Source organism: Eucyclogobius newberryi, unplaced genomic scaffold (genome assembly GCF_026437365.1).
Source record: "Eucyclogobius newberryi isolate DKJ021-1_F unplaced genomic scaffold, fEucNew1.0.hap1 SCAF_14, whole genome shotgun sequence".
In the NCBI taxonomy this organism is placed as follows: Eukaryota; Metazoa; Chordata; class Actinopteri; order Gobiiformes; family Gobiidae; genus Eucyclogobius; species Eucyclogobius newberryi.
In genome coordinates, this window is record NW_027315768.1 from 18,801,730 (window position 1) to 18,829,350 (window position 27,621).

Consider the following 27,621-nt stretch of genomic DNA (forward strand, 5'->3'; position numbering starts at 1 on the left):
CAGATGGAAAAAAAGTTTTGTAGTCGAGTCATTGGTTATGTTGAGTTTGGTGTGATGATAAAAAGATTTATATGATTCATAAATACATTTTCATAAATTCCCATAGACATAGATCATATATTAGTAAAGGTAGTAGTAATCCATTAGACAAGTGTTGTTGGTTTAGGTCCCTCCCACCCATAATTCCAAATATTCATGAAGAAATTTGTTCTTATAAACTGGTTATAATGTCTACAAAGAGATCTACTTTAAGTGATTTGCATAGAATTGTAAAATTCGCCTTGTATACGGCATGTTTATTTATTTATACAAAGTAATTCAATTAGGCAGGGGGCGCTACAGAGCACCACATGTTAACCACCAATCAAAAGTGAGACACAAGCCCTCTGAGTGCTGCCCTCTGAGTGCTGCCCTCTGATCTATGTTTCACTATCGGCAGGTGACTATGGACCAGTAGATTCACTCTGTCACTGCATCCAACAGATCAGTTTGTGGATGCAAAACAACTTTCTCCAGCTGAACTCAGGCAAGACTGAAATAATCGTTTTTGGCCCACAGAAACAAAGAGAAAGTGTTAGCGGTCACCTCCAGAGTCTCGCTCTAAAACCTACAAACCAAATTAGAAATCTGGGGGTAATAATGGACTCAGACTTGAACTTTAATAGCCACGTCAAATCAATAACATCAGCAGCTTTTTACCATCTAAAAAACATTGCCAAAATCAAAAATATAGTTTCAAAACCAGATTTAGAGAGACTTATCCATGCGTTTGTCTCCAGTAGATTAGACTGTAACGGCCGCTCACTGGCCTCTCCAAACGAGCTGTAAAACAGCTGCAGTACATCCAGAACGCTGCTGCTCGGGTCCTGACTAGAACCAGGAAGTATGATCATATTAGTCCTGTTCTCAGGTCTCTGCACTGGCTCCCTGTGGCTCAGAGAAGAGACTTTAAAGCAGCTCTGCTTGTGTACAAGTCTCTTTATGGCCTAGCACCAAAGTACATCTCGGACATGTTAGTGCCATATGAACCATCTCAGACTCTGAGAACCTCAGGGACCGGCCTCCTGCTGGTGTCAGAGTCAGGACTAAACATGGACCGGCCTCCTGCTGGTGCCAGAGTCAGGACTAAACATGGACCGGCCTCCTGCTGGTGCCAGAGTCAGGACTAAACATGGACCGGCCTCCTGCTGGTGCCAGAGTCAGGACTAAACATGGACCGGCCTCCTGCTGGTGCCAGAGTCAGGACTAAACATGGACCAGCCTCCTGCTGGTGCCAGAGTCAGGACTAAACATGGACCGGCCTCCTGCTGGTGCCAGAGTCAGGACTAAACATGGACCAGCCTCCTGCTGGTGCCAGAGTCAGGACTAAACATGGACCAGCCTCCTGCTGGTGCCAGAGTCAGGACAAAACATGGGGAATCTGCATTTCAGTTTTATGCAGCTAAAATCTGAAACAGTCTTCCTGAAGATGTGAGACAGGTTCTACTCTGACAATGTTCAAATCTAAGCTAAAACAGTTTTGTTTAGCTGTGCATGTAACTGAGAGGATTTTCTTTGCACTCTTCTCTTTTATTTGTGATTTCATTGTCTAAACCAATCAGTTGGATTGATTTAAAAGGGAGTTGGACTCCGAAAACACGTTACCCTTTGTGGCTTGGTGTTTTATTTATTACATTTTCTATTTAGTTAATTTTATTGTATTTCTGTTTCTGTAATTTCTTTGTGATTTTGATGCATTTTTTCCTGCTGTGAGAAGCACTTTGAATTGCCTTGTGTATGAAATGTGCTCTACAAATAAACTTGCCTTGCCTTGAAGGCTGCCCTGAGTGCTGCCCTCTGGGTGCTGCCCTTTGAGTGCTGCCCTCCGAGCGCTGCTCCGAGTTTGTAGTTTCATAATGTCATGTCCAGCTACAGTCTGCCCCCTGGTGGTATCGGGAGGGAATTGCAGTCTTAAGATATACAATGGTTTTCCATTCTCGCTTGGTAATTGGAGCAATTGAAAAGAAAATGTGTCAAGTGCAATACCCCAGTTACAAGGTCATTGTACAAATCATGGTTAAGTATTCAAATGCAAAAAACTGACATTGTTAATATTCAAAAATTTTATTGAACAAATGTATTTAAATTCTCATCATTGTCGGTGATACAGTACCATAGTTGGATCTCATCATCTCATATATGCACCTTTGATTATATACATACAGTGGAGACAAGAATTAAATAACAATGCTCAATAACATTCAGATATATAAAAGACCACCATCAACACTTCCATTGGTAAACACATGTACAAACAGAATCAGATGTTTGGTAGTTTTTTTTTTATTACAACCTATGTGACAGTGTATTTGGTTATTAACAGTGAAAGCCAGCTCGCCATAATAAATTAAGTAGTTCAGCATCTTGATTTGTTATGGGCGGTGATGTAAAGTAGGAGCAACATTTGATTCGTCTACATGTTCAATTTTAGTGTCACAAACATCATTGTCCCGTAAAGGCGGTCATTTTTAATCACATTATTGATTTGGAGGGGCTATTCTTCAGTCCTGGTGTGGTTACAGACATAAACTGGGACATACCGATTGTGAGCCAATGTAACGCACATGAGAATGGATGAACGTTTAGTGGGTGCAGTGCAGACCTGGAGCCAGTAGTACAGTGGGTACAGGGTGGCACAGTTGGTTACACTGGAACATTCAAACTCGACAAACATCTCCCCTATTGCAACACTTCCCCAAACACAGCAGGGAAACTGCCATCAACAAAACTAGATAGGACAAGATGCCTTTGACAGCAAAAATTAAAAATTAAAAAAAAAAAAAAAAAAAAAAAAAAAAAAGGTAGAAAAATTATGCAGAGAAGCAATGGGGGAAAAAAAAAAAAAAAAAAGCGGTAAAGGCAAGAGTAACTGGTCACTTTGTGAACTCATCTGTGATTATTAACTCTAGAGATCTTAAAAATCTACAACTCAGAAAAGGGTATTTTAGTATCTTTTAAAAACAAAAGAAAAGAAAACAATGGCTGAAGGTTTGACAGGACAATAGACGTCAGAGGAAGGTCCACAAGAGGTTTTGTCCTCTTAAAGAGTCTCTATCCTGTGGTGTGGATTAAGAGCAATGGTGTAACTTAAATGTGCATTGTAGTAAATGGACGTTACGTATGACATCACGAGAGCTCCTCCCCAACAAGGCCCTTTTAGGCATCTGTAGCTGTGGATCTAGTCACTGCCAAAAAACAAAAAGAGACAAATTAGTGCAGGGATGTCTCTAAGCGAGCGTGTCTCCTCTAGAGGGAACTAGATAAAACGTGGGTCTGAAAAAATAAACGGTGAGAAAAGCGATGCCCTTCATTGCCAGAGGGTCTGAGACTAAGGCTTGTTAAGACGGGAGTGACTTAAGAGTCGTTTCAGATCCAGTGTAGACGAAAGGAGAGGATTACGACAACATTGCTTTCACCAGGTACAGTTTCTCTCCGTGTTCACTGGTGAAAATGGGCGCTTTCTTGTAATGCTCTACTAGTTCCTCCATGGAGTTGAACCTGCGCTGGCCAATGCAGAATATCCCTTCAGACTGCTGCACTTTGAAGTGCTTATTCTTGCCAGCCGCCTTCAGAGAGATCGAGAAATCATTAGGCTGCAACAGACACACGAGACAATAGGTTAGAGGCATGCAGTTTCACCAGCAGAGGGCAGTATGTACTAAGCACATCTCTTAATCTATGACATTTTTCAATCCTGAATAATAGTAAGATCTATTTACAATTTAAGTAAAATATGGGACAGAATGTTGTAGGCAATAAGCAAGCAAACCCAATTTAAAGTGTTGTCTTTAGGTACAAATATTCATTAAAAGGTCACATAAATTGAATGTTGAAGCTCATTGTGTTGGAGTCCTGACTCACCGATGACTCACTGTCCCGTATGAGGAAGTCGCCCTCCTCCCCCTTCTCGTTGAGGATGCACTCTGCCTGGTGCCGGGTGACGGCCCCATAGTACCAGTCCCTCCCAGCAAACTTCCCCGTGCGCGCCGGTTCTATGTGGCGGTTTGGGGATCTCGAGGTGGCGGAGGGGACAGCGGGCCGCTCCTCCAGCACCATCACATAGTTTTTAGGCACCAGACCCACCAGCCCCTGCGAGTTCTTACACCTCCACCACTCTGGGTCATTCTCAGGCTTCTCCACCACCTCCATCACCTCTCCTTTCTCAAAGTTCAGCTCCTCCTCCGTCACCGAGCTGAACGGGTAAAGTGTTTGAACCAGGTGCAGAACAGGGCCTCCTGCTCGTCCGTTGGACAGTAGCGTGCCTTGAGAGCTAAGGTAGTCTCGAGAGGCGTCCCCCTCCCCTCCATCCTCAGCTCCAACTGAATCTTCTTGGACGTAGTTGGAGGGAAACCAGCCGACACGACCGCCCTGGCTGCCCCGCCACCAGCCGTCACTGCACTTCTCCATCACCACCACATGGGTGCTCTTGACCAGGGTCAGCTCGTCATCTCGCTCTGCTGTGTAGGCAAACTTGACTATGGCGGGGATGTTGAGGTCGTAGATCCTCTCTGCAGCTCCACCACCTCCACCTCCTCCACCACTGCCATTCGAGGGATACTCTGCATCAGAGCTTGGTGTCGGAGAAGTGTCTCTGGCGCTGGTCTTCCTTTTTGTTTTCCCCAAACCTGCAGAACGAAAGAAACAAATGCATTAAGACGTTGTTGATTGTTGGTTATTTGACTGTTAAAGGACATGCAAAACTAAAGTACCGGGTTGAATTAGGTTCACGTGGCAAAATACATTTAAGAGTAATCATTGTGATTTGTTAAAGAATGTCTGTCTAATGGGGGGAAAAAAACTTATTAATGCCTTTAACTTAAGGATGGAAAACTAACCAGAAGAATTTAAGAGCATGATATGATTTGCCAGTGTTGTATAAAAATAAAGCCTGAAAAGAGGAGAAACCTATGAGAGAGGCTAGGTCAGTACAAAAACAAATTAAGGCATTCTCAAGCCTTTATAACAAGAAAAGCAGTGAAATAGAATTGCTTTGAAGGGATACCCAGTAAAGGCATCAGCTTTTCTCACTTCAAATACAATTCCAGAAAATAATTGGTTTTACAAGTACAGTCATTCACTAAAACGAGAAACAAAGCCACATTCAGACTGATTTAATACCAGGACTAAAACGATTATAATATAACTGCCCATAAAATCAACAAGATGACCCTTTGAACTGCAAAAGATCGATACGTGCCACCCACAAAACCAGTATAACGCGTTGTATATACTTCTTATTCCATGTATGGCGTCTTGTAGCTAATCACACAGGTAAAAATGAGTGTAGGCCGTGGCGAGTAGGTTTAATGATGATGATTATGATTTCTGGTACGTCCCAGTGACAGTAGATTTGTGCTAAAAGGATAATTGGGTCGCTCGCGCTTTGAACCTCAACTGGGGACCACGGGCACAGCATATGCCACGTGCGCAGTGCCAATAAATATAGTCAAGATATCCGAGTAGGCCTTTCCTCACAGCTAATCAGCCGGTTGGTGTCGGGGAGCCTGCTGAAATGCCACAGAAATGTCACAGCTCAACAGAACGTTCACATAGTTCGGTACAATAGCCGGGTTCATCCGGAGTAGCATGAAACGTGTTGGAAGCAGCCAGAGGAGGAACTGTGAAATAGACAGGGCTCCCTTGGCAACTGTTTCCCCTCACACAGCACATCACAGGACACTGCTGACAAAGGAAGGATGGGATGAGAATAACAAGTATATCGTGTCTATAGAGGGGCGCATAGGCAAGGTGCAGGGCTGTCCGGGCTAAAGACGGGACGGCTCTTGTGCCAAACGGTGGCTCTGATTGAGAAATAAACATCCCAAAGTCTGTGTGGAGATGTATCGACTTTCCCTGAAGCGCTCCTGATGCATAAACACGCTGTTGACTCATTTCCACTTCAAGGCACCGGGTGAAAGTACCTCTCCACCCGCACATGCGCGCCTCTCCACCCGCACATGCGCGCCTCTCCACCCGCACATGCGCGCCTCTCCACCCGCACATGCGCGCCTCTCCACCCGCACATGCGCGCCTCTCCACCCGCACATGCGCGCCTCTCCACCCGCACATGCGCGCCTCTCCACCCGCACATGCGCGCCTCTCCACCCGCACATGCGCGCCTCTCCACCCGCACCCGCACATGCGCGCCTCTCCACCCGCACATGCGCGCCTCTCCACCCGCACATGCGCGCCTCTCCACCCGCACATGCGCGCCTCTCCACCCGCACATGCGCCTCTCCACCCAGAGGAAGAGCGTGAGCCCCAAGGAAACGGGGCTGATGAAAGCTCCATATTGTAGCACTCTGGTTCACTCTAGAGTTTGGCCCACATATTGTACAAAATGTTAACCATAGTAAGTAAGTAAGGAAACAGAATATGTTAAGCAATGATATATGGCTTAAGAAAATATCACGATAAATGATAATATTGATTGATGTTTATTTTTCATCTTTACCATTTTTATAAAGCAAAATAATCCTAGTTTTACATGTATTAGCCATAGAAGTTACTCAAATCCTATCATACCCCCCCCCCAAAAAAAAACAACTAAAAAAAAGTAAAAGCACACAAACATTTGAGACCCAAAATATTTTGTTTTCTCAATAATTTCCTAAGGCCTAAGATTTAAGTTTGAGATAATAAACCTTGCATTTGCTGGCACCCTTGTGTTAAGGAATTTTACAAAAAGTACATTAACTTATGGGTGTGGGATATTGAGAAATAATAATATGATAATAATGACCAGAAGATATGCTTTTAAATGTATTAGTCGAGGTTTAGTAATAGATAAGCATGAAAAGGGCAGAGATGTAACTTTGTACTATATAATATTATAACAGAGGTTTGTCCCGTGTTTATTTTTAGCTATAAATGACAAACCAGACAGTCACATTTTGAGTCATCCTTCAAAAGAACATTCACAATATTATAGTTTGAGAGAGATATATCTATATCTATATCTATATCTATATCTATATATATATCTATAGATATAGATATAGATATAGATATAGATATAGATATAGATATAGATATAGATATAGATATAGATATAGATATAGATATAGATATATATATATATCTGCAACTGGGTCCAGTTTAGCAGAGAAATAAGCGACAGGTTGTAGGGAGCCCCCATGGTCAAAAGGACAGACGTCATGCAGCCGTTGCGTTCGTGGACAGTCTGTGTGAAAGGTCTAGTTGGGTCGGGTCAGAGTTGCAGAAAATTTCTCATCTTTCTATCTCATTGTTATGTTTCCACTGACCGGACCTGAGGGAGGAGCCGCTCACTAACCCTGATTTGATTCTTTTTCTAGACACAGGACGGAAACCGAGTAGGGTTTGCAGTGTGCACTAACTGAGAGGTGCTGGGCTCAGGTCCCCTGCCCAGACACATCTGTAACCATAGTAACCATAGTAACCATAGTAACCATAGGACTGTGACCATTTTTACTGTATGTTTTGTGTCTCATGTAGCATCCATCCCACATTCTCTCAATGCCATGCAGAGCTTTGCCACAACAGAGGAAATCTCTGTGTGGAAGAAGTCTGAGGCGTGGAAAAGGGGTGAAGTTTGGTTGGTCTGCTTATCTAAATATGTTTTCAGGCAGATGGTGCTGATTTCACATGGCCGTGACCTGCATCGAAGGGGGGAATGATAAATTGGTTCACAAAGATTTTAACATTTATGCCCAAAAGATTTGTCGATGTTTAGTCCCGGCATGTGGAGGCGTTTCCATGGAAACACGCCTCCAGCAACGCAGTGGTCAAAGCTCTGATCACAGAGTACCACGCCGGGACATGGCGTCCTGTAAAGAATTGTATGCACTGTTGTTCTCTATTTCTGTGCAGGTGAAAACTGCTCTCGCAAAGGCAGCTGAAGCTGTCCTCCACAACTTCAAACCAGGTGACTGGATCCTGGTCCGAGAGCCGAGGCGCAAGCATTGGAGATCCAAGCGTTGGATTGGGCCTCTACAAGTTCTTCTCATCGCCGACACTGCAGTGAAAGTTGCAGAACGGGGCACCTGGATTCACGCATCACACTGCAGAGCCATCTTCAGCACACCTGTGGAGATCAACGACAACGCGGCTGTCTGTCCACCTGTGGGTCAGACACACGGGCCGACCACTGAGGACGTCGTGGGACCTTTGAGTTGCAACGATCTCAAGTGCGAGAGAGCGGGGGGCAGAGCAGGTCGTAAGGCTCGACCCGCACAACCAGAGCGGTCTGATCGGGTGCTCCGAGCACGTGGCACTTTGCCAAACCACAGCGCAGTTTAAAGCTCCACTTTTCTCTGCAGCGTTTGGTGATCACATCTACACAGACACTCTCCACTTTCCCACTATCCTCATGGCTCCTGAGCCACACCTGGAGCCCAAGAGCTCCAACAAGATCGACAGGAGCACCGGCAGGTCTTTGATCTGTAGAATCATGTTTCTTGTCCCGTTGTTGTTGTTTGCAGCTTTAAACATGGTTGATACTTCATATTGCTCTGCTTAGTTTGATATGTCCAAAAGAACAAAGTTTAGACCGTAACACTCGCACTCTGCAGAATCATGACTCACCTAAAGCCATGACACACCTTACATACACTAGCAATCATTCCACTGTCTACACACTAAATTTCTGGTATCGATATGCTAAATATATAGCCGAGAGCCACAAACGTAAAGATTGCTATGTGTGTACACACATGCCCATAGCAACCACGTCCCCACATGTGCTGCCTCTTCCTGTGCCTGACCTAGCCAACAGAGTACCTGCCACTCTGATGTCTCTAGATTATGCTAAACTTCTGAGTAAGATAGTTTGGTCTGTATGGAGAGCGATAACCCCTCCTATATCACGCAAGACTAAAGTTCGACCTAGAATCAAACCTCCTGAAAACTTAGCATTGGGACCACTCTTCGGACCAGTCCACATTAAACCTGGCTCTAAATTCACCTGCTTCGCACAGAACATTACATCCGTAGACCTAGTATCTGAACTTCAACCAACTCGCGTGGGACAAATCCCTAATATATATTGTTCTACAGTATATGTCCCGTGCACTTATCTAGAGGACGGCACACACCTGAACACATCCCAGTCGAGTCCTGGAACCACATGTGCACCATACTTCACTGTACCAGACATTTTAGGGACCATTCCAATAGAGGATTACATGTTTCTTTGTGGATATTACATGTATGAATGTCTTCCGGCGGGATGGGTGGGCCGATGTGCCGCTGTGGTCCCTTCAGATCATTCATACATAATATCCAGCACACCACATGTCACACACAGGGCACAAAGGGATCTGCTGCCTCATGACTCTGGTTGGAGAGAGAAGAGCTGCATGCACTTCGCACAGTGGCACTTCAGAATCGCATCGTCCTCGATCTGATAACAGCCTCAAAGGGTGGAGTCTGCATTTTACTGCGCCAAGCTTGTTGTACATACATTCCCTCTAACGATGAGGATGGAGGAGCAATCCAACAGGGACTCGCAAATTTGACTAAGCTCCGTGATCTCATGGAGTCAGAGACTCTGTCCCACACTCACTCTTCGTCGGTGTTCGACTGGTCTCTGTCCTCCTGGCATGACAGACTTATCAATTTTGCTATAATTATGGTAGTGATCTTAATCCTATTCTCCTGTGTGATCCCATGCTTACACAGGATGATTAGTAAGACGGTTTCTGCCCAATTTGTGTCCATTCAAATGACAGGACCTGACACAATCACTCCATCTGGTGATCCTGATTATGTGAGTGACTCAGATGATGACTCCATCTGCAGAGGAGTCTTGTAGATTAGTTTCAGATATAACAAAAAAAAAAATTAGATTGGAACCACTTGGTTTTATTTTTTGTGTCTGGAGATCTGGTCGCCGAGGCCCCTGCCGTCGACTGCCGCCCAGATCTCTCTGCACCGGCCCCTTATGGATCCTCCTGCGGGTGGTGGGCCCAAGGGAGGGCGGCCCCACGTCGCTCTTTCGGGCTGTGCCCGGCCGGGCCCCGTGGGGTAAGACCCGGCCACCAGGCGCTCGCCATGGAGCACCCATCCCAGGCCTGGCTCCAGGATGGGGCCCCGGTGACGCCGATCCGGGCGACGTAAACGGCCTTGTTCGTTTGGATGGAGCGTGAGATCGACAGGCGGATCGGTGCAGCGGCTGCAGTGATGCAGTCGCTGCATCGGACCGTTGTGGTAAAGAGGGAGCTGAGCCGAAAGGCAAAGCTCTCTATTTACCGGTCGGTCTTCGTTCCTACCCTCACCTATGGTCATGAGCTTTGGGTAGTGACCGAAAGAACAAGATCGCGGATACAAGCGGTCGAAATGAGTTTCCTCCGCCGTGTGGCTGGGCGCTCCCTTAGAGATAAGGTGAGGAGCTCGGCCACACGGGGGGAGCTCGGAGTAGAGCCGCTGCTCCTCCACGTCGAGAGGAGCCAGCTGAGGTGGCTCGGGCATCTGTTTCGGATGCCTCCTGGGCGCCTCCCTCGGGAGGTGTTTCAGGCATGTCCCACCGGGAAGAGGCCCCGGGGAAGACCCAGGACACGCTGGAGAGACTATGTCTCTCGGCTGGCCTGGGAACGCCTCGGGATCCCCCCGGAGGAGTTAGAGGAAGTGTCTGGGGAGAAGGAAGTCTGGGAGTTCCTGCTCAGACTGCTGCCCCCGCGACCCGGCCCCGGATAAAGCGGCAGAAGATGGATGGATGGATGGATGGTTTTATTTTTTATCTATTCTTAATCATATACTTAACCTAATCACCGGAGATGAACTAATCATTGTTTGCATTTTAAATACATGTGCTAATTTTGCGGTAATGTGAGGATTGAGACACTGGTTTAAAGTCCCAGGACAAAGGTTTATACTCTGAACATGTGTTAAGTGTTTCTCCTTTGACAGTTTTGCTTCTGCTGAATTTTGATGACGTGCTTAACATTTTTTAGATTTTCAGGTTGTTGATTTACTTATATTGATTGATACATTGTTGACATTTTTTTGCTAATGATTAATAATAAACCAGGGGTTTGATTCTAATCATAAGGGGGGAATTGTGGTGTAAAAATGTAATGTCTTTGCCTGATGCCATAGAACTTAGGTCAGCATATGTTTAACATCTGGGTCACACTTATTATGACTCTGTATGCAGACATCCCTGGGTAAACAGACTGACAGCTGCGGATCCTAGGATGTCTCGCATGAGGTAGAACATTGAGTGTGTTTTTCTGCAATATGTTTAGACTGGTTTTGTGCATACGTGGCACCTGTTGTGCCTTAACAAGCTGAACTCAATGTTTGCTCTGGTCAGATCAGGGAGGGACAGAACGGCAAATGTCAGGGAGAGCTTTTTTGGCTGTGCACGGCTAAAATAAAGAACCACTTTTGAACAAGACAACTTGGTTATATTTTGCCTCATTTTCTCTGTCATTTGTTATAGAATAGTTTTCGCAACAATATCCCACCACTACACTATGTGAATCACTGTGAACTAGCAGTGCTCCGTTTATAGTACAAACGTTTGTACAGTTTGAATAGAGGAGACATTTTTAATTTGAATACCAGATGAATAAGATTTACTCTGCACAAACCAAAATCAAATTCTCTAAACACATTTTCCTGGTATGACAAAACCTTTAGATCAAATAAGCTTATAAACCAAACTAAATGTGATCTGTATTTACAAAAAAATACGAAAATGTAATCGAAAAAGATTAAAAAAGCTCAATAAATGTCAAAATGTCAAATATGAGCGCTAAATACTAATGAATTAAAGATGCTTGATTGGAGATTAGCATTAAAAATCTTAATGAAATAAAAAGCACAGCTCATAGAAATAACTCGATATTTGAATACAGACATTTATAAAAGGCTGCTATTACCGTTAGAAAGTTGTAAATGAAAAATGGAGCATTAAGCAACGGGTGGCAATTTATAATTCAATTCTGCCTGGCTGAGTGTGCACGATACAGGCGAGACGACTGATCACAGCGTGCGGCCTAAATCACAAATCTGCCTTCATAAAAACATTAATTCTGCAAATGGGGATGAAGTAATAATGACGTTGGGGCTGTTCATTTAAGCGAGTCGCCGCGTGTTCCAGCCCCTGACCTCAGCGATTGCTTGTCACCTCATCGCCAGGCTTTTCCCGCCGATTAGATTTACTTGAGGCTTTTACGCCTAAGCAGCGAGGCCTGGAAGCGCACCACTTAAGAGCCAAATGGAACGAGGCCATAATGTTGCAGTCAATATGTAATAAAGATGGGCAGAGGCAGTGAATCCATAACGCCGGCGTTACCATTACGCGGCTGACCCTCCATGAATCAATCCCCGTGTCAAAGAGCAGGGGCTGATGGAAACACGTGGGAGAGTGCGATGATGGCAGCAGCAGCAGGGTTGAAGCGCGAGACCCTCCTGTGTGTGACCCAGGGCTGTCGGCAGCATATTACACCCTGGATGTGTTCACACGAGGGGAAATAGCGGTCAGATCACATTTGCTCGTCTCAAAGTGAAGAGGGCACACCGCATAAGCCTTTTCACATTTCACATGGCGAGCCGCTTGGCGTTCGCCTCACTTGACTCAACAAAGAATGACAGCAAATGCCAGGGGGGAAAACACGCATATGAAAAGATACACAAACGTTTAAGATTTTAAAAAAACAACACACACACATAGTAAAACATGGTCTGCATAACTTGGACAAAATGGACTGGTTGTCACAATTACTTCCCCCAGCAATAATAAAGAAGTCGAGCTTTGACCTTGATACGTTATAAAAAGGTGTTTGGTGGATAAGTTAATACTTTATCTATTTAGATCCACAACGTCCACATCTCATTGAACAGAGTTGCCTCGTGGAGAATAGACATCATTACAGCCACAGGTGTAGTTTTTATCAGCTCTTTATGTAGCATTTTTTACAGTAAACGCTCAACTCAACATTGAAATGTGGCATATCTTCAAAACAGCACTATTTTCTATTAGATTCAGTTGACATCAGTTTTCTCATGTGGCAGGTGAATGACATTGATGACAAAGCGTGCTGCCCGTGGACACAGCCTGTGTGTGTGTCCTCGGTGCCGGTGCAAGACCAAGTACTTGTGAAGTGAAAATGTGGTGGGAAAATGGAGGCCAAATTGCTCCGATGTGCTCTTTAGGGCCACTGTTTACAACTACAGGGAGCAGGGGGCACGGAACAGGAAGTGGGGGGATTTTCCACTTGGACAAACACACTCCTGGGACAGTGACAGCTTGTGACAGAGCGGCCCTTGACCTGCATGTTGAGACGCCTCTTACCGAACGTGTCCTTGATGTTCTTGACCAGCGAGCCCTTCTTCAGGCTGTTCTTGCGCTCCACGTAGTTGGAGGGGACGTAGCCCGTTTGGTTGGCGACGTTCCGGACTCGCCACCAGGTCTTTGAGTCGTCCAAGAGGTAGAGGCGCTCGTTTTTTCGGATGTCAAGTTCCTGGTCCTGCTGGGCCGTGTAGTCCCACTTGGCTACAACAATTACCTCCTCTGTCATCTTTCATGAAGTCCCCCTGTAGAAGAGACACATATCAGACAAACGCACATTTTGATGGATTTTAACACTTTTTATTTGACACCGTTTTGTGTTTTACATAATGTTCCTTTAAATGTATCTTATTAGATGTAATGATCAAACCACAAAGAATAAAACATCACGTCTTTTATTTTTAAAGACTCCTGTGAACCTTGTACTTTAGACTTCTACAAATATGTTCTAAAATGCATTGGATTCTTGAATTGGTTGGAAGCTCATATTTCTATCAGCTCTCAAATGTTAATGTTCCTGAATATGTTTTAAAGCTATAAAACCGAGTCTAAGGAGAATATTATTTTTTTGGTTATTGTTGGTGCAGGTGGAGGAAAACAGGTGGCTTAACCTAGTTTTAGGTTTCTTCATAAAACTATCCAAGTTATCCACTAGGGGGCAGATCCAACAGAGCAAATACAGTAAGTAAGTAACTACACAATGAGATTATTGGTTAATAAATACCTTCCATTGTTAACTCTTGTAGGACATGTAAAGGACTCAGTGTTTTGTGGATTTCGTTGGTCACAAGTTCAATTACAATGATGATTAAATTAATTCCCTTTTTTTCAGTACATATCCCGTCAGTGATTATCCCCACACAGGCAGGATACGACTACATTGCATAACTAAGCCAAATACAAGGTTAGTGGTTGTGTTGCAGCGGGATCAAAACTAATCTTTTGAGGGCAGAGTATCTGGAGAAATTGAATATCACTTTTGACTCTGGTATTTCTTTTTTGTTAAAAACAGTTTGAGCTCAACAGCCGCTGTGAATAACTCTCTGTCAAAAGAAGATTTTAAGATAGTGAAGCATTGTGTAATTCAAGAGATTCCCGTTTGTTAAAAAAAAAAAAAAAAAAAGATATTTTAAACCCCTAAAAATATTGCTCGCGACTCGTGTTGCAATCCTTCACATAACCAACGGGTGGGATTTCTCCAGGTGCTTGTCAGAGATTTTAAAGCGTTTTCATAACTAATTACATTCACAGACACGATTTAGAACATTTCTGTTGCCAAAATATTCATATGGTATGATTATCGTTACTAGGATGGCCAAAAGTATCGGAAATCAGATATTAATACTAAAACTCCAAACTAGATACTTATTTGAAGAAGTATCAATACTAAAATATAATAATAATCCAAACAGGACAAAAAGGGAGTTTTAGAATGATTTTGAAATTTATCAGAACTAGTTTAAGACCACCTGGTAATAAGTCTGTCAAATATAAGTCAAATAAATCTGTTGAAATTTGGCCTTTTGTTATCGTTTGGTATCGAAATTGGTATCGAGTATAGGGTTGTCAAAAGTATCAAAAATCAGATACTGAAAACTAGATACTCATCTGAATCGATACTGAACAAAATCATTCTAAAAAACTGTTGAAAGGTCCCGTTTTGTCCCGTTTAGAACGATCTTGAACTTCATCAGAACTCAAACAGTCTATTGTTTTAAACATTGAGACCTAAATAAGAGATTTGTTTTTTCTTTTTGGTATCGAGAATCAAGTATCTTCTTGGTATTAAAATGTTTTTTTTTTTTTAGCATAAAACTCACAACCTGTAAAATACACAGAGATCTTCATTTCATTCATTATTTCATCTTCATCTTCACAGGAATGTTAGTTTTAGAATAGCTGGTTCGAGAGCAGGACAATACTGACACACAAAATCAATCCCTCGTTTTGCATTCAGACACACACAACGTGCCCATCCCAAAGCCTGGCATATGCATTTTGGAGACAGAGAGTGGTCGATTACATGCACTATTTCACATGGCGTTAGGTGCGCTTGTCCCATAACGCTTCCACAAGAACACAAGATAACTGGGAAGTGGGTTTTTAGGATCTGACATTTTGAGTCGAGCTGTGGAAGCCGCTGCCGAAAAGCTTGTGGTATGAAAACTATCCGAGCAATCCAGTTTATATTTAGCACACGACCAAGTCTACAGCTGGAAATGAGATCACTGGAATAAATAAAAGGGAGTAACAACAGTATGCATGAAACTGAGCTGTGAGAAGATAAGGAGAGGAATGAGGCTTTTGTGCTGCTGGAGGATGTGAAATAACCAATTAGGTTTCATCCCACAGAGAGCTTCTAATGACCTTCTAAGAGTTAAAATAGATGTGTTTGAACATTAGGGACTTAAAACGGACAAGCCACAAAATAAACAAACCATTGTATTAACATCATGTAAACTATATGTGTGTATAATATCAGAGCTTCTGGGGAAATATTCAATGCAGTTTAGTCAAATGTGGGGGACGATTAGGCAAATAAAAGAAAAAAAATGACCATTTAGAATTTTTTTTAAAAGATTTTAGACTGTCTTTAAAAACAACACTTTTAAACATAAAAATATGTCTAAATTCTGCACCAAACAATACATTTCCCTGACAGACTTGGCCATAGAGCTCTATATTTAAAAAGCCCCAAGCTGATCAATGATGATTTGAAATAATTCAATCTCAGTTTAATTAAATTGGATCACATCCCTTTAATTGATTAAGCGCCACACAACTCAAACGCATATTAATAACCGTCATGGACAAACATGATCATGACCGAGGGCTCATCCACCATTATCATGTTTTAAACAAAGGTAACCCATGCTCAGGCACAGTGAATACAGCTAAGAGCTGTATTAACAGCCACACTTCTTGCTGCACATGTGTCTCGGCTTGCAGTCACTAAAGCTGTCAAACTGGCTTTCCTCACGCACACGGACGAGGACGGACGAGGACGGACGAGGACAGACAAGAGGAGGAGGACATGTGGAGTTTAGCAAAGCAGCAAGTTTTGGGTCCAGGTAAACATTTTTAAAAAAAATGCCATTACTGCAATATCGTGTAATGAAAGAAAGGGTCAAACTTTTTCAAAAGAAGAAATCGGATGCCAATTGGAAGCACATAACTGTGAAAAAATGGTGACATCAACAGTTGCAGCAGACGGGGGCAGGTATGTGAGCGTGCTGTGGCCCCGGCGTGCCGCGGGCGAGCTCACGCCTGCATCAGCACTGCCTCCTCTTATTGAATTTAACCCTCCCGGTGGAAGATCGCTGATGGATGAGTAAACTACAGGTAGACTTATTGGAAAACACTGTTCAGTATTCTCCCGCAGTTTCACACCAGTTGCATTTCAGTGCAAAAAGAGAGGTTGGATTGGACAGAGAAAAATAGACTATGGTTTTGGATTTTATCTGAATTAATGTCGTATCTTGAACATGACAATTTTGACATACTTTATATCATAAATAATACAATTTGAATCTATAGACTTTCAAAAAGACTCGCCAACCCTTTAGGTCAGTGCCAAATATGGACAAATATGGATTACATCTGAAATCTTGTCAAACTTGCCAGTAATTCACTTTTTCTCTTACGGACGCTGAGCAACACGAGGAGTGGGTGGGGAAAGTGTGTTTTTGTGTAATACATTAAACAGAAGCACTGAATCACAATGACGACGTCACAAAATACCAGATTATCACAGAAATCAAATCATGATCCTATTTTTAGTCGGACCACCATTCACACTCACATGTATTGACTATAGCCAAAAAAGACCTACCAATGAACGCAAAGAGGAGCCAAAATACACAGAATACATCGTGGCGTGGATTCTACAGATGCCAAATACTGCACACGATCCCAAAATCCCAAACGTTGCGCCCAAAGAGATGGACTTCCCCTTGTACCTAAGTGCCTCACCTCATGTCATCCATCGTACCAATTTCTCCGTCTCCTTGACTACCTTGCTCATTAAGCCGCGTGATGGGAACGCCACTCTAAATCAAGTCCATCCCTCTGTGGCCATTCATGTAGAGCAAGCAGGCAGATAGTGTCTGCTGCAGTGTTTTCAGACACCTGCAAACTCACCGCGCACACTAACTAAACCCTGGAGGACTACTTACTTACACAGAGCGCTTGTGTGTTCAAGCCAAGCACTGGAAAAACTTTTGAAACTTGCAAACTATTCAAAAATCTTATTAGTCTGCTTTAAGGATGAAACGATGCATCGTCAGGCGGCGGTACAGTATCACACAAAGATGCAAACACGGTGGCAGCTCAAATCGATGAGTATTTTCCCCAAAAGTTGGTGATTTGCACTTTGGTCCCGTGTTGTTCTGTCCTTTGGCAACACACAACAGAGGCATACTAGTGAATGTGTGCATGCTTTCTTGGTGTAGTGAATGGCATTAAGGTAGAAAAGCAAAATATGAATGTGACCAATTACTAGAGAGAATCAATATCTGCTCTGGCTGGAATAATACACTCACCACAGCCCTGACCTGGGAGGAGATCCACACTAGTTTGACCCATATGGCTCCATTGTTGGCCTTATTACAATGTCATAACTAACCTGGCCAAGTTAAAACCAAGAGAAAAGGTAGAATGTACTATATGATGTAGTTGGGAGTTTACTGAATGTCTAATATTTTACACACTCCTGGGTGACAGTCGAGCTGATGTAGCACACAAATAAACAAAGGATATGTGGTAGAGTAGGATTTAAAAGGAACCAGCCTGGGAGCCGCTGGCCCTCTGACCCCTCCAGAGCACTGCTGAGTGGGAGGGGAAGAGAGGGGTGAGGATGAGAGCGAGGATGAGCGGGGCGAGGAAGAGCGGAGCTGCCCCACCACTTCACCAGTCGCTAAGCTCCCGGGTTCTTTCAGCGGCACACAAAGAAAGAGAACGTGAAAAGAGGATTATAAAAATGGGGATGTTTAAAGGGGAAAACGACTGGCATCGCTTTCTGTGTTTGGCATTCAGGTCAAAGGCGGTCAGAGGCATTCAAAGGCGGTCAGAGGCGGTCAGAGGCGGTCCTCCGCTCCACTCCCAATAGCACTGCTTGCTGTGGTTGCAACCCTCCCTCTCTGCTGGAACAACTGCCTCACCTCCTTCTGCCAACAACTGTCTTTGGACGAGGACTGGGTAGTGACGGCCACAACCACTACAGGTCATTATGAAGATTCAGGGCTACTTTAAAACTGACCCACAAGTGTTTATCTGCCTGATGTAGATGTGTCATGCTAATGTTGGTTTTAATAGCTGTGGACAAATAGTCATTTCAATCACGTCATCCGTTGATTGTTGTAAATGTAAAGCTGCCATCACAACCAACACAAGACGCACAAATAATAATATAACATTGTCCTAACTACCGACATCTATTTTCACACGCCTCTGGGTTTTTGAGCAAAACGCTTGGCCCTCTTCTGAATGAGCAGAGGGGAAATTGTTAAGAGTGTTTCCATGACAACAGTCACTGGGTGGCCTGGTGAACACAGATGGGGGAAAATGTGACTTTGTCCCCCAGCTTTGATTTCCAATATTTCTCTCCAGCATCATCTAAACTGATTAATTAAACACATTGACAAATAGTGCAGCATCTGCTCATCCCAATAGAGTATGTGGAAGAACGTGGGTTTAAAATGACATAAGGCATTTAAAGACATCCACACGCATCACAGCAACGTCATTGGCAGAAACTCTGACATTTCTTAATCTTAAAAGCATAAAACATATTATTAAAGGGTCAGTAGTGTGATCTTCCCCTGGACACTGGCAATGAATTAATAAAATATGACATTACCAACTCAATGTGTATAAAAGGCAACTAGTGGTATTGTTACAAGCCGAGCTAAACAATAGGTTGTAGTATCAGTTAAGTATTTGCCAATGCTTCAGACTAGAAAAAAAAAATAAAAAAAAATAATTATATATATATATATATATATATCATAATAACATCAAGGTCCTCCATCTGACAAAAATGTTAAATTTTACAAATAGAAAACATTGAAAAAGGCAGATTTTATTCATACATTTTAATTTTCAGTCTTAAGTAGCGGTAATTTAGTTGTTTCTTTTATTTTGATCAAGTTTGACCAATGAACATAAGGCACGAACATAATTAACAGCCATTGTCGGTCAGATCATGAATACTGTGGCCACACGCACATAACAAGACACACCGTCTGTTACTCTGACCGGCTCAAACTGATACCAAGTTGTTTATTAAACAGGACTTCTGGTGTAGGCACTTTCAGTGTAAGAGCACATATTTATTTTGGTTCTTAATATTGGCCACTCGTAATTGGCATCTACTTTGATAATACGACATGATCCCCACTAAATAAATGTCCAAAACTCCCCAAAATGACACATTAAGGAGGTGCTACAAGTGGCATTACGCAACCACAGAGCATTCTCTACAACAGCCCTCCTCGTGCGGTGTGTTTATCCCTTCCACGGCGCGTTTGTGAAGCAGAAGATATTTTTAACACCATGTACGTGACAGTGTGCGCTCATGTCCCCTGGCATCACAACAAAAGGCAAACAAGAGTAAGGCGCTTTGATGTACCCTCCGCTGGTGTCGTTCTTATTGTGGGATGTTTGTAAAAGCCGAGATGTCTGCGAAAGAAACGGTTCACGTCCAGGTCGAACAACAAAGATGTCCAGGAGCTAGAATTTTAAAGCATCCGAATCACGGTGTGAACTTCACTTTGGTCTAATCCGGGATTTTCTTTGAAGTTGGCATCTTTGAAATGGTATCGAGGCTTAACAGACTGAAACTGTGTGAAATATTGCCAAGTTTTTTTCGTTTTTTTTTGACTGGCTGTCTCTGGTTTCCACCTAGAAATTGCAGAGTCGCTGACATTATGAATGATGCTGCCAAAGAACTTCAGAGAAACTAAATTTCACTTCTAGCAAAACTCCATGAAATCTCTCTGACACTGACACGCAGATGTTGTCAACAGATGCTACACCGACATGAACACGACATTAGCATGGAAACTTTGATTTGGTCTATAGACGAGCACACACCAGGCCCCTGGCACAATAAAGCCGGCCCATTACAAATGCACATACAGGAGATTGTAGATGCGCTGAAATGAGAACAAGGACGAACCAAATGTACTGTATAACCCACACATTTCCAACTGTCATGACCGGATGCCAGACAAACAACACTCAAAAGCTATTCTTGCCAATTGTTCTTGATTAGTCAGAATAAAGTCTGTTTTCTAATGATTCAATTAGTAGAGAATTGCTTGAGAAATGTTGAAGTCATATAAAATGGTGGATAGTGCATGACATAAAACATAACAGCATTACTGACAGTGATTTGTTGATTTGTTGATTTGTTGGTGATGGCAAGAGAACGTATTGGGCTGGAAGTTTAGGCTCGGAAGAATGTTGACAAAGACCAAACTGACAGGTCAGAGTTCCAAAACTGCTTCTCTTGTGGGATGATTCTGGTCAACACATCCATCAACCAATTCCACTCCACACAAATATAAAAAGGGTTTGAAAATGCCGTGCGATCGGCCTATTGACCCCCTCAACTTCACCAGCCAGACAGCTCATTCCCTGGACCGACCATTTGAGAAAAACACTCAGTTCTATTTAATCCCTACTGACCCCGCAGGCAGTGGTCATGTCGGATATTTTTGTCAAATTATAAAAAAACATAACTGAATGAAAGTGTATACAAGATTCAAGTTCCACTTTTCAGTCCCAGAGCCCAACACAGACACAATAAACAACCCAAACATCCAAGGAATGTGCCATTACAAGCCCCATGAAGCGATGCAATCCATCATAGTTCAAACTAAAAATTATATTATTCAGTTCACTAAAACTAAAAAAAAAATTAGTTGAAAAAATCTTGACTAAGACTAAAAATACTAAACGGAAATGTCTCAACAAAATGAACACTGGCAGAAAGACTAGATACAGCCACGATGAACAAAAGGGATGCTTTTCTAGACTGGCATAGATCTTGGAAGGACAGCTTCCAGTAACATATGGGAGGCAGATCATTTCACCTAACGAGGCAACAAGGGAAGGGAACTATAAAGCTTCAAGAACAATCTACACATTCAGGGAAACACACTTCTTTGTAGCTATAGTAATGGCACTAGATGTATTGATACCTCTTAACCTTATACATTTGTAATCAACGTGACATAAAGGCACTTCCGAACAATAAACCAATTTCATCTTCATTGCTGCAATAAATTGCAGTATTTAGAGCATGAGAAATGCAGTTTTATAGCCGAGTCTCACTTTACGCTTTGCCATGTATAAACCTTATCAAAGGCACTCTACGCTGTGTGTTGAGTTTATTCGAAGGGACAATGTACAGAAAAATTAAGTTGATTAAGCTGCACCGGATTTGGCTAGTTTCCATCTGCAGTGCCTGATTTACAGGAAAATATAAAATGCAATTTACATTCAATAAGAACAATAGTCCACAATGTCCACTCTTTGTCCCATCTCCACACTACCACCGAGTATTTACATAAACCATTCTCACATCAGTCCATACATTACAAATGACAATAATATATAGCACACCAAAAATCCTGTCAGAGAGGAATGATTAAAGTCCATTTAAGTGTAAGAATCTACATTTATAGATTAGCTACACATTTCCACTGTGTCCTCTGAGCGTCGTAAAACAAAAAGGTCTGACAAGTTAAGATAAGATAATCCTTTATTGTCCCACATGGGTTGGACGATTCCATGAGAACATGGCATAGTTTTATATTAGATTTTTTTTTTAAATTAACATTATTATCGTTTATTTTTAGTATTTTTTATTATTATAGGGCCATTTATGCAAATTAGGTTTTTCGTTTTGGTATGATACACTGGCCCCAGGTAGAAGCCCGTGAGGCCCTGGAGTCACTACAGATGTGAGCGGGACAAAGCTCGGAGTTGTTCAAGATAATACAATATAATAATGCCATTCAGACTGAAGGTAGTAATTGTGTATTATGGACCTTTAGCAGTCTATATTTTGTAAGACATGGAAATGGTTCCTGTCTAAGGTTTATAAGGCTCGTCTGCAGTGATTCTAGTGGCCTCAGAAGAGTTTGCTGGCCTAGGACCAGCAAGTTAAGCAGTAAAAAACGAGCCATGATCAATGTATTAAAAATGTTAGAGATGCCTCCAGTGTTAAAGGTTGAATGGACGATTTTTTTGGTCAAAATTTTAGTCTTATTTCCTCGTGGCGTGGACTGCCGATTAGTCCTGCCTCGTGTCAATCATAAAACGCACCTACCGCTCACCTGCAGCGGCGTGAGTCCCGAGAGCAGCATGTTTCCGCGTGTCTAAGCGCATTGATCTATCATAATATAGTTCCCTCAGTGAACGGGACAAAATGAAGACGGAGATAGACTGTTCGAGTTGACTCATAAAAGACAGAAATCTACGGGAGACGAGAGATGCGATGCGATCCGTTGCGCTAAAACAAACGCACGTGTGTGTTGTATCAGTCCGCACGGGAAAGTGCGCATGCGCACTTCCGCCTGCGTTCTCAAATCGCCGAAAAAAATCGTCCATTGCGCCTTTAAGAGTGTCTGATGCTTTTAAAAGTTTTCATGTCGTACTTGAGACTTTAAAACCTTTTTAGAGGCGAGTGTGGAATCTAAAGTGACACCAAGTATCAAAACTGTAATATTTTGTATATTTTCCTCATGGCTGGTGAAATGTCACTTTACGTTTGTTAACAAAATGCATTGCTGTGGTTCTCTTTACATTCATGTAAGACTCATGCCATTTTCCTACTTTCTCCATAGCCATTGTAAGTTTATATTTATTTTGTATTAACAGCCGTATCATTTGCATACATCTGGACATTTACATCCATCTCATACAGATGGCAGGTTGTGTATATATGGGAAGAAAAGAAGTGTTGAAATTAAGTGGTTAAGAAAGGTTGTCATAAAAGGGAAGTTGTGAAGGCAGTGTTGCTTTTCCTCTGGTATGTGAGACAAACTTATGTTGACTGTATCTTAGCTATGCCCATAACTCTTTGTACTTGTTCCACTATGACTCCCTCCTCAGCTCATGGCTGCATGAATTATTCCCTTTGATGAGGCCCTCGCTCTGGGCTTCTGAAACAGACACTAATGGAGACAGGCACCGACTCCTGCAACAATGTCAAGCTCACCTGATGAGCTCACAGCTTTAAGTCAAATGTGTGGCAGTGAAAACTTTTAAGACAGTGGCAGAGAAACTTCTGGTTGGTGGGAAAAAATGGTGATGCAGATCCAAACATTCATTAAGAGCCCTGGAAAAACAACAGACATCTCAGTCCAGAAAAGTGTGCCATCTATATGTGTCTAACTATTTAAGAGACAACTCACTGTAAATTTACTAAGGATTTGGCTGACTGCTGTGGTGGAAAGTATCAAAAATAAAACTACTATAATACCACAACCACTACCACCACACTATATATATAATACAGTAGTTTTATATCTGTTACATTCCACCACAGCAGTCAGCCAAATCCTTAGTAAATTTACAGCGTGTTGTTTCTTAAATAGTTCAAAATCAAAATGCTTTGCTCTGGTCTGCACTACCAGAAGAACCAGATCAATACTGTTATCTAAAAATGTCACTCTGCCTAAATGCCTGAGCAGTTTCAGTGTAACCACAGTTCACGCAGTTTGACATTCAGTTATGTTTAGAACGTGGATTTTTGATAATGATTTGTCTTTTTCACTATTTATGATGCAAATTGAGACCCTCATGAAGTTCAAAAATTAAGTTCATATTTATTATTAATGGGAACTTTGGCGAGCTGTGATTATTTACGGATTTTCAGGAATTTTCCATTGCAGACTATTTTCCAGTGAGAATACAAAACAGTCCATATTTAAAACAGGATTTAGAGAAGATCATGGGAACAGTTTGCAAAGAGCATGTCGTGCCTCCAGAGAGTTTATTTGTCCTTGTTATTGTGACATGATAAACAGAATGCTACCACAGAGTGGAATTTGTAAATGGTATTGTCTACACAGAGCTCTGATTCAGAATGAATCAGATAAATTGTTTGTCACACAATAAAATACCGTATTTTGCGCACGAAAAAGCGCACCAGATTATTAAGCGCACCATCAGCTATCTGTGTACCATGTGTACTGGTCCATACATAAAGCGCACCGGACGATAAAGCGCATAAGATAAACAAAACAGACGGATAAGTCAGAGTCAGTTGAGCTTTATGAAACGCGTTCAACTCATTCAGATCAACATTGTTCAACATCAAAACACACTCTGCTATCGCTAACAGACACGTCAGCATATCCAAATCAATTCTCAGTCAAGATCACTTGTAAACACGTAAAATACAAACACAGAACACACTCTGCTACCGCTAAAAGACACGTTAGCGTATTCACAACAACTCCCAGCCTCGTTGAGATGCAACACGTAAAATACAACACAAAACACTTTTTCAGTTCATTCCTCGTCATCAAATCCTTCAAATGCGCCGAAGTACATCCCACATAGCTATGACCAGACGTCCCGATTTACCTGGGACAGCCCCGATTGTTAACGTCCCGTTTCCCGGTTTAATGTCTGCTGAGGCGCATAATGGTAAAAGCAGCCAAAACGCCGATAGTGCTCCGTGCTAAAATCTCTTTGGTCATGTGATCCCGCATCTCGGACCCACGCGGCAGTTCAGTGATGATTCCGGCCTTTTGATTCCCACAGTTGACTGATAGTTTAGCCCGTAAGCGCATAATATAAGAGTTCCAATGGTCTCTAGGCAGCAGCCATCTTGGGCCATCACCGGTAGGTGTCTGCGTTGTGCCTGACTGAAAATGTTGTTTACGTTTTGACAAAGTGTCGCGTGTGCCGCGTGCAGGTAGACTATTATTCCCAGAATGTTTTGCAAATATGTTATTGGGACTTCCGGTTCCGGAGTACTGTAACTCTAGTCGCGCATCGCGTCTCGTGTCTCAAACCTTCTTAATACACCGTGTACCACACAAAATATCTTCGCGGTCAGTAAGCACAACCAGAAATAAACCATATATTATGCGCACCGGACTATTAAGCGCACGGATGGCTTTTGAGGACGTTAAAGACTTTTACGTGCGCTTTATAGTGCGGAAAATATGGTAATCAAATAGTAATTCCATAAGATCTGCCTACTTTCTACTTATTTTTTTAACTACAACAATCTCCAAAACAGCAAATTCTGTGAATTGGCATATTCTGGCTGATATAGCACACATTCTCCTTCTAAAACTGAGCCTTACATTCTAGATCTGCCTCTGTGCAGCTTTGAGGCAGAGGTCACACTATGACAACAGAGAGCGTGCCAAGACAACCTGCAGAGGGCAAATGAGAGTAGATCGAGAGAGAAAGAGGAACTGTAGCCCAATAGCGCCTGTGTGCAGTCCTCATCCCTCCAGAGAGCCCCGCGGAGCTATACATCTCATAAATAAAGCAGGGTTTCCACCGGCTAAGGCACGGAGTCAGTGTGTGTGCGCGTGTGCGCGTGTGCGTGTGCGCGCGCGTGTGCGCGTGCGTGCGTGCGTGCGTGCGTGTGTGCGTGTGTGTGTATGTGAAGAGTGAAAGACACTGGGCACAAATGGATTAGACAAAGCCTATCATGTTGCTCCATTCAGCAAACCAATTAACAAAAAGAGGGGGACAAATAAGTGAGGATCCACAATCACTGTAGAAACTAAAAGGTTGCCAATATGCGTACTAAATTTACCGGTTCTGCTGATGGCTGGAAATACAGACCTTAAACTGAACAGTGCCATTTATCGCATTTAAAGCCGGATGTGCCACTCTGGTGCACTGCGGTCCGTTCTTGACAAACAACTGCTGGTTGTTGAACCATTGTCCCTTCTAATGACCTGAAAACCGATCCCCAGGAAAAACAGAGTTCTTGTGCATTCTTTCCGCAGGCCCGAGTAGTTCCCAGACACACCAACTCCGATATATCGAGTGGCCAATATTATGAGCCGATATGGGCCCTTGGAGAAATATTGGCTATAATCTGGCCAGTATGGGATCATAAAAGTTAATGTCAGAACAGATCACAGCAATAACAACATGGGGCTTAGTGTGTGGTGAAGAGAGAGGACACGCAGCTGTCAACAACATGCTGGACTATATTCACTGCGGACAATCATTAGAAGTCGGGATTAAAGAAATCTTATTTGTGAAGAATGGAGATCTGATGTTTTGTTTCTTTCATTGTCTTTAGTTGGTGCTACATTGCCGCTGTTCTCTCATTTGCTTCTGTAAAGTGATAATGGCTGTATCTGTGTTTATTGGACCCACAATGACATGTAAATGAGTCGAGAAATGAGGCGTTAATGGTCGGCATTTACACATTAACAACTGCGGTGTGCATGCGTGTTAATTAGGTTATAATTTAAGAGGCAGAATAACAGTAAATGTCACCTTAATAAATCCACTTTACAACAACTAATAGAACCTGACATACCGGTACTTTATAATTAGGTGCTGATAAACTATGTACTTTACATTCCTAAATATATTATAGTCAGGCATTAATTCAGATGTCTATTAATTTAAAATGCTTCAATATTTACTTAACGTTTCCAAAGGTGTCATGCAGTAAACAGATCCATTTTCAGGGAGCCTGTTTTACTGCATTGATTCATGCTGATTGGGTTGTGAATTATCAGTTACACAGAGCCAGACGGTCCAGATGGCTGTGACTCATTTTGACAGAAGTTCTGCAAAACTGTCACGTGTCCACTCACTGATGAACATTTTGTATATGGAGGAAATTCCAATGCAGTTCATGAATATGAAAAGATGCCATTGATCTGGACGTCTTGTTTGCTTTCAGCAGGAGCTTCAACTCAGAGAATTCAACTCGATTGTTACATGTATCAATCTGACGTGAGCACGGTTAGAAAGTCAGGAGATAAAACACACCACAAAGAGATCAAAGCTCGTTACAGTGTTCAGCAGCCTTTTGATGATGAACATTCCCAACTAGGAATATCACAATATCAAATTTTAATGTTACGATTATTGAGAAAAAAAACATCATAATTCAACCATTATTCACGATTATTGAGACTGTGACCAAACAGTGACACCTTTATAATTTTCTTTCATTCTCATGGTCTAACATGTTACTATTCCTCAAGTTTGTTACCGGCAAAAACAGCCAAATAAGGATAGATATATATAACATGGAACAAAAAATACCTAGTTTTGCTTTGAAAATGGTCACAATT

General features: G+C 42.6%; 1 protein-coding gene across 1 annotated transcript in view; it reads right to left on the bottom strand.

The window, feature by feature from the left end:
* Nucleotides 1–2,960: 2,960 nt before the first annotated feature.
* nck2a (NCK adaptor protein 2a) overlaps nt 2,961–27,621 on the bottom strand; it is a 30,525-nt gene continuing 5,864 nt past the window's right edge. Inside the window, exons 2-4 of the mRNA XM_072444723.1 lie at nt 13,319–13,560; nt 3,901–4,664; nt 2,961–3,632 (exon numbers count right to left, since the gene is read on the bottom strand). Of these exons, the coding sequence (XP_072300824.1) occupies nt 3,435–3,632; nt 3,901–4,664; nt 13,319–13,544 (1,188 nt within the window). The 5' untranslated portion in view covers nt 13,545–13,560 and the 3' untranslated portion in view covers nt 2,961–3,434. The remainder of the gene's footprint in view (nt 3,633–3,900; nt 4,665–13,318; nt 13,561–27,621) is intronic.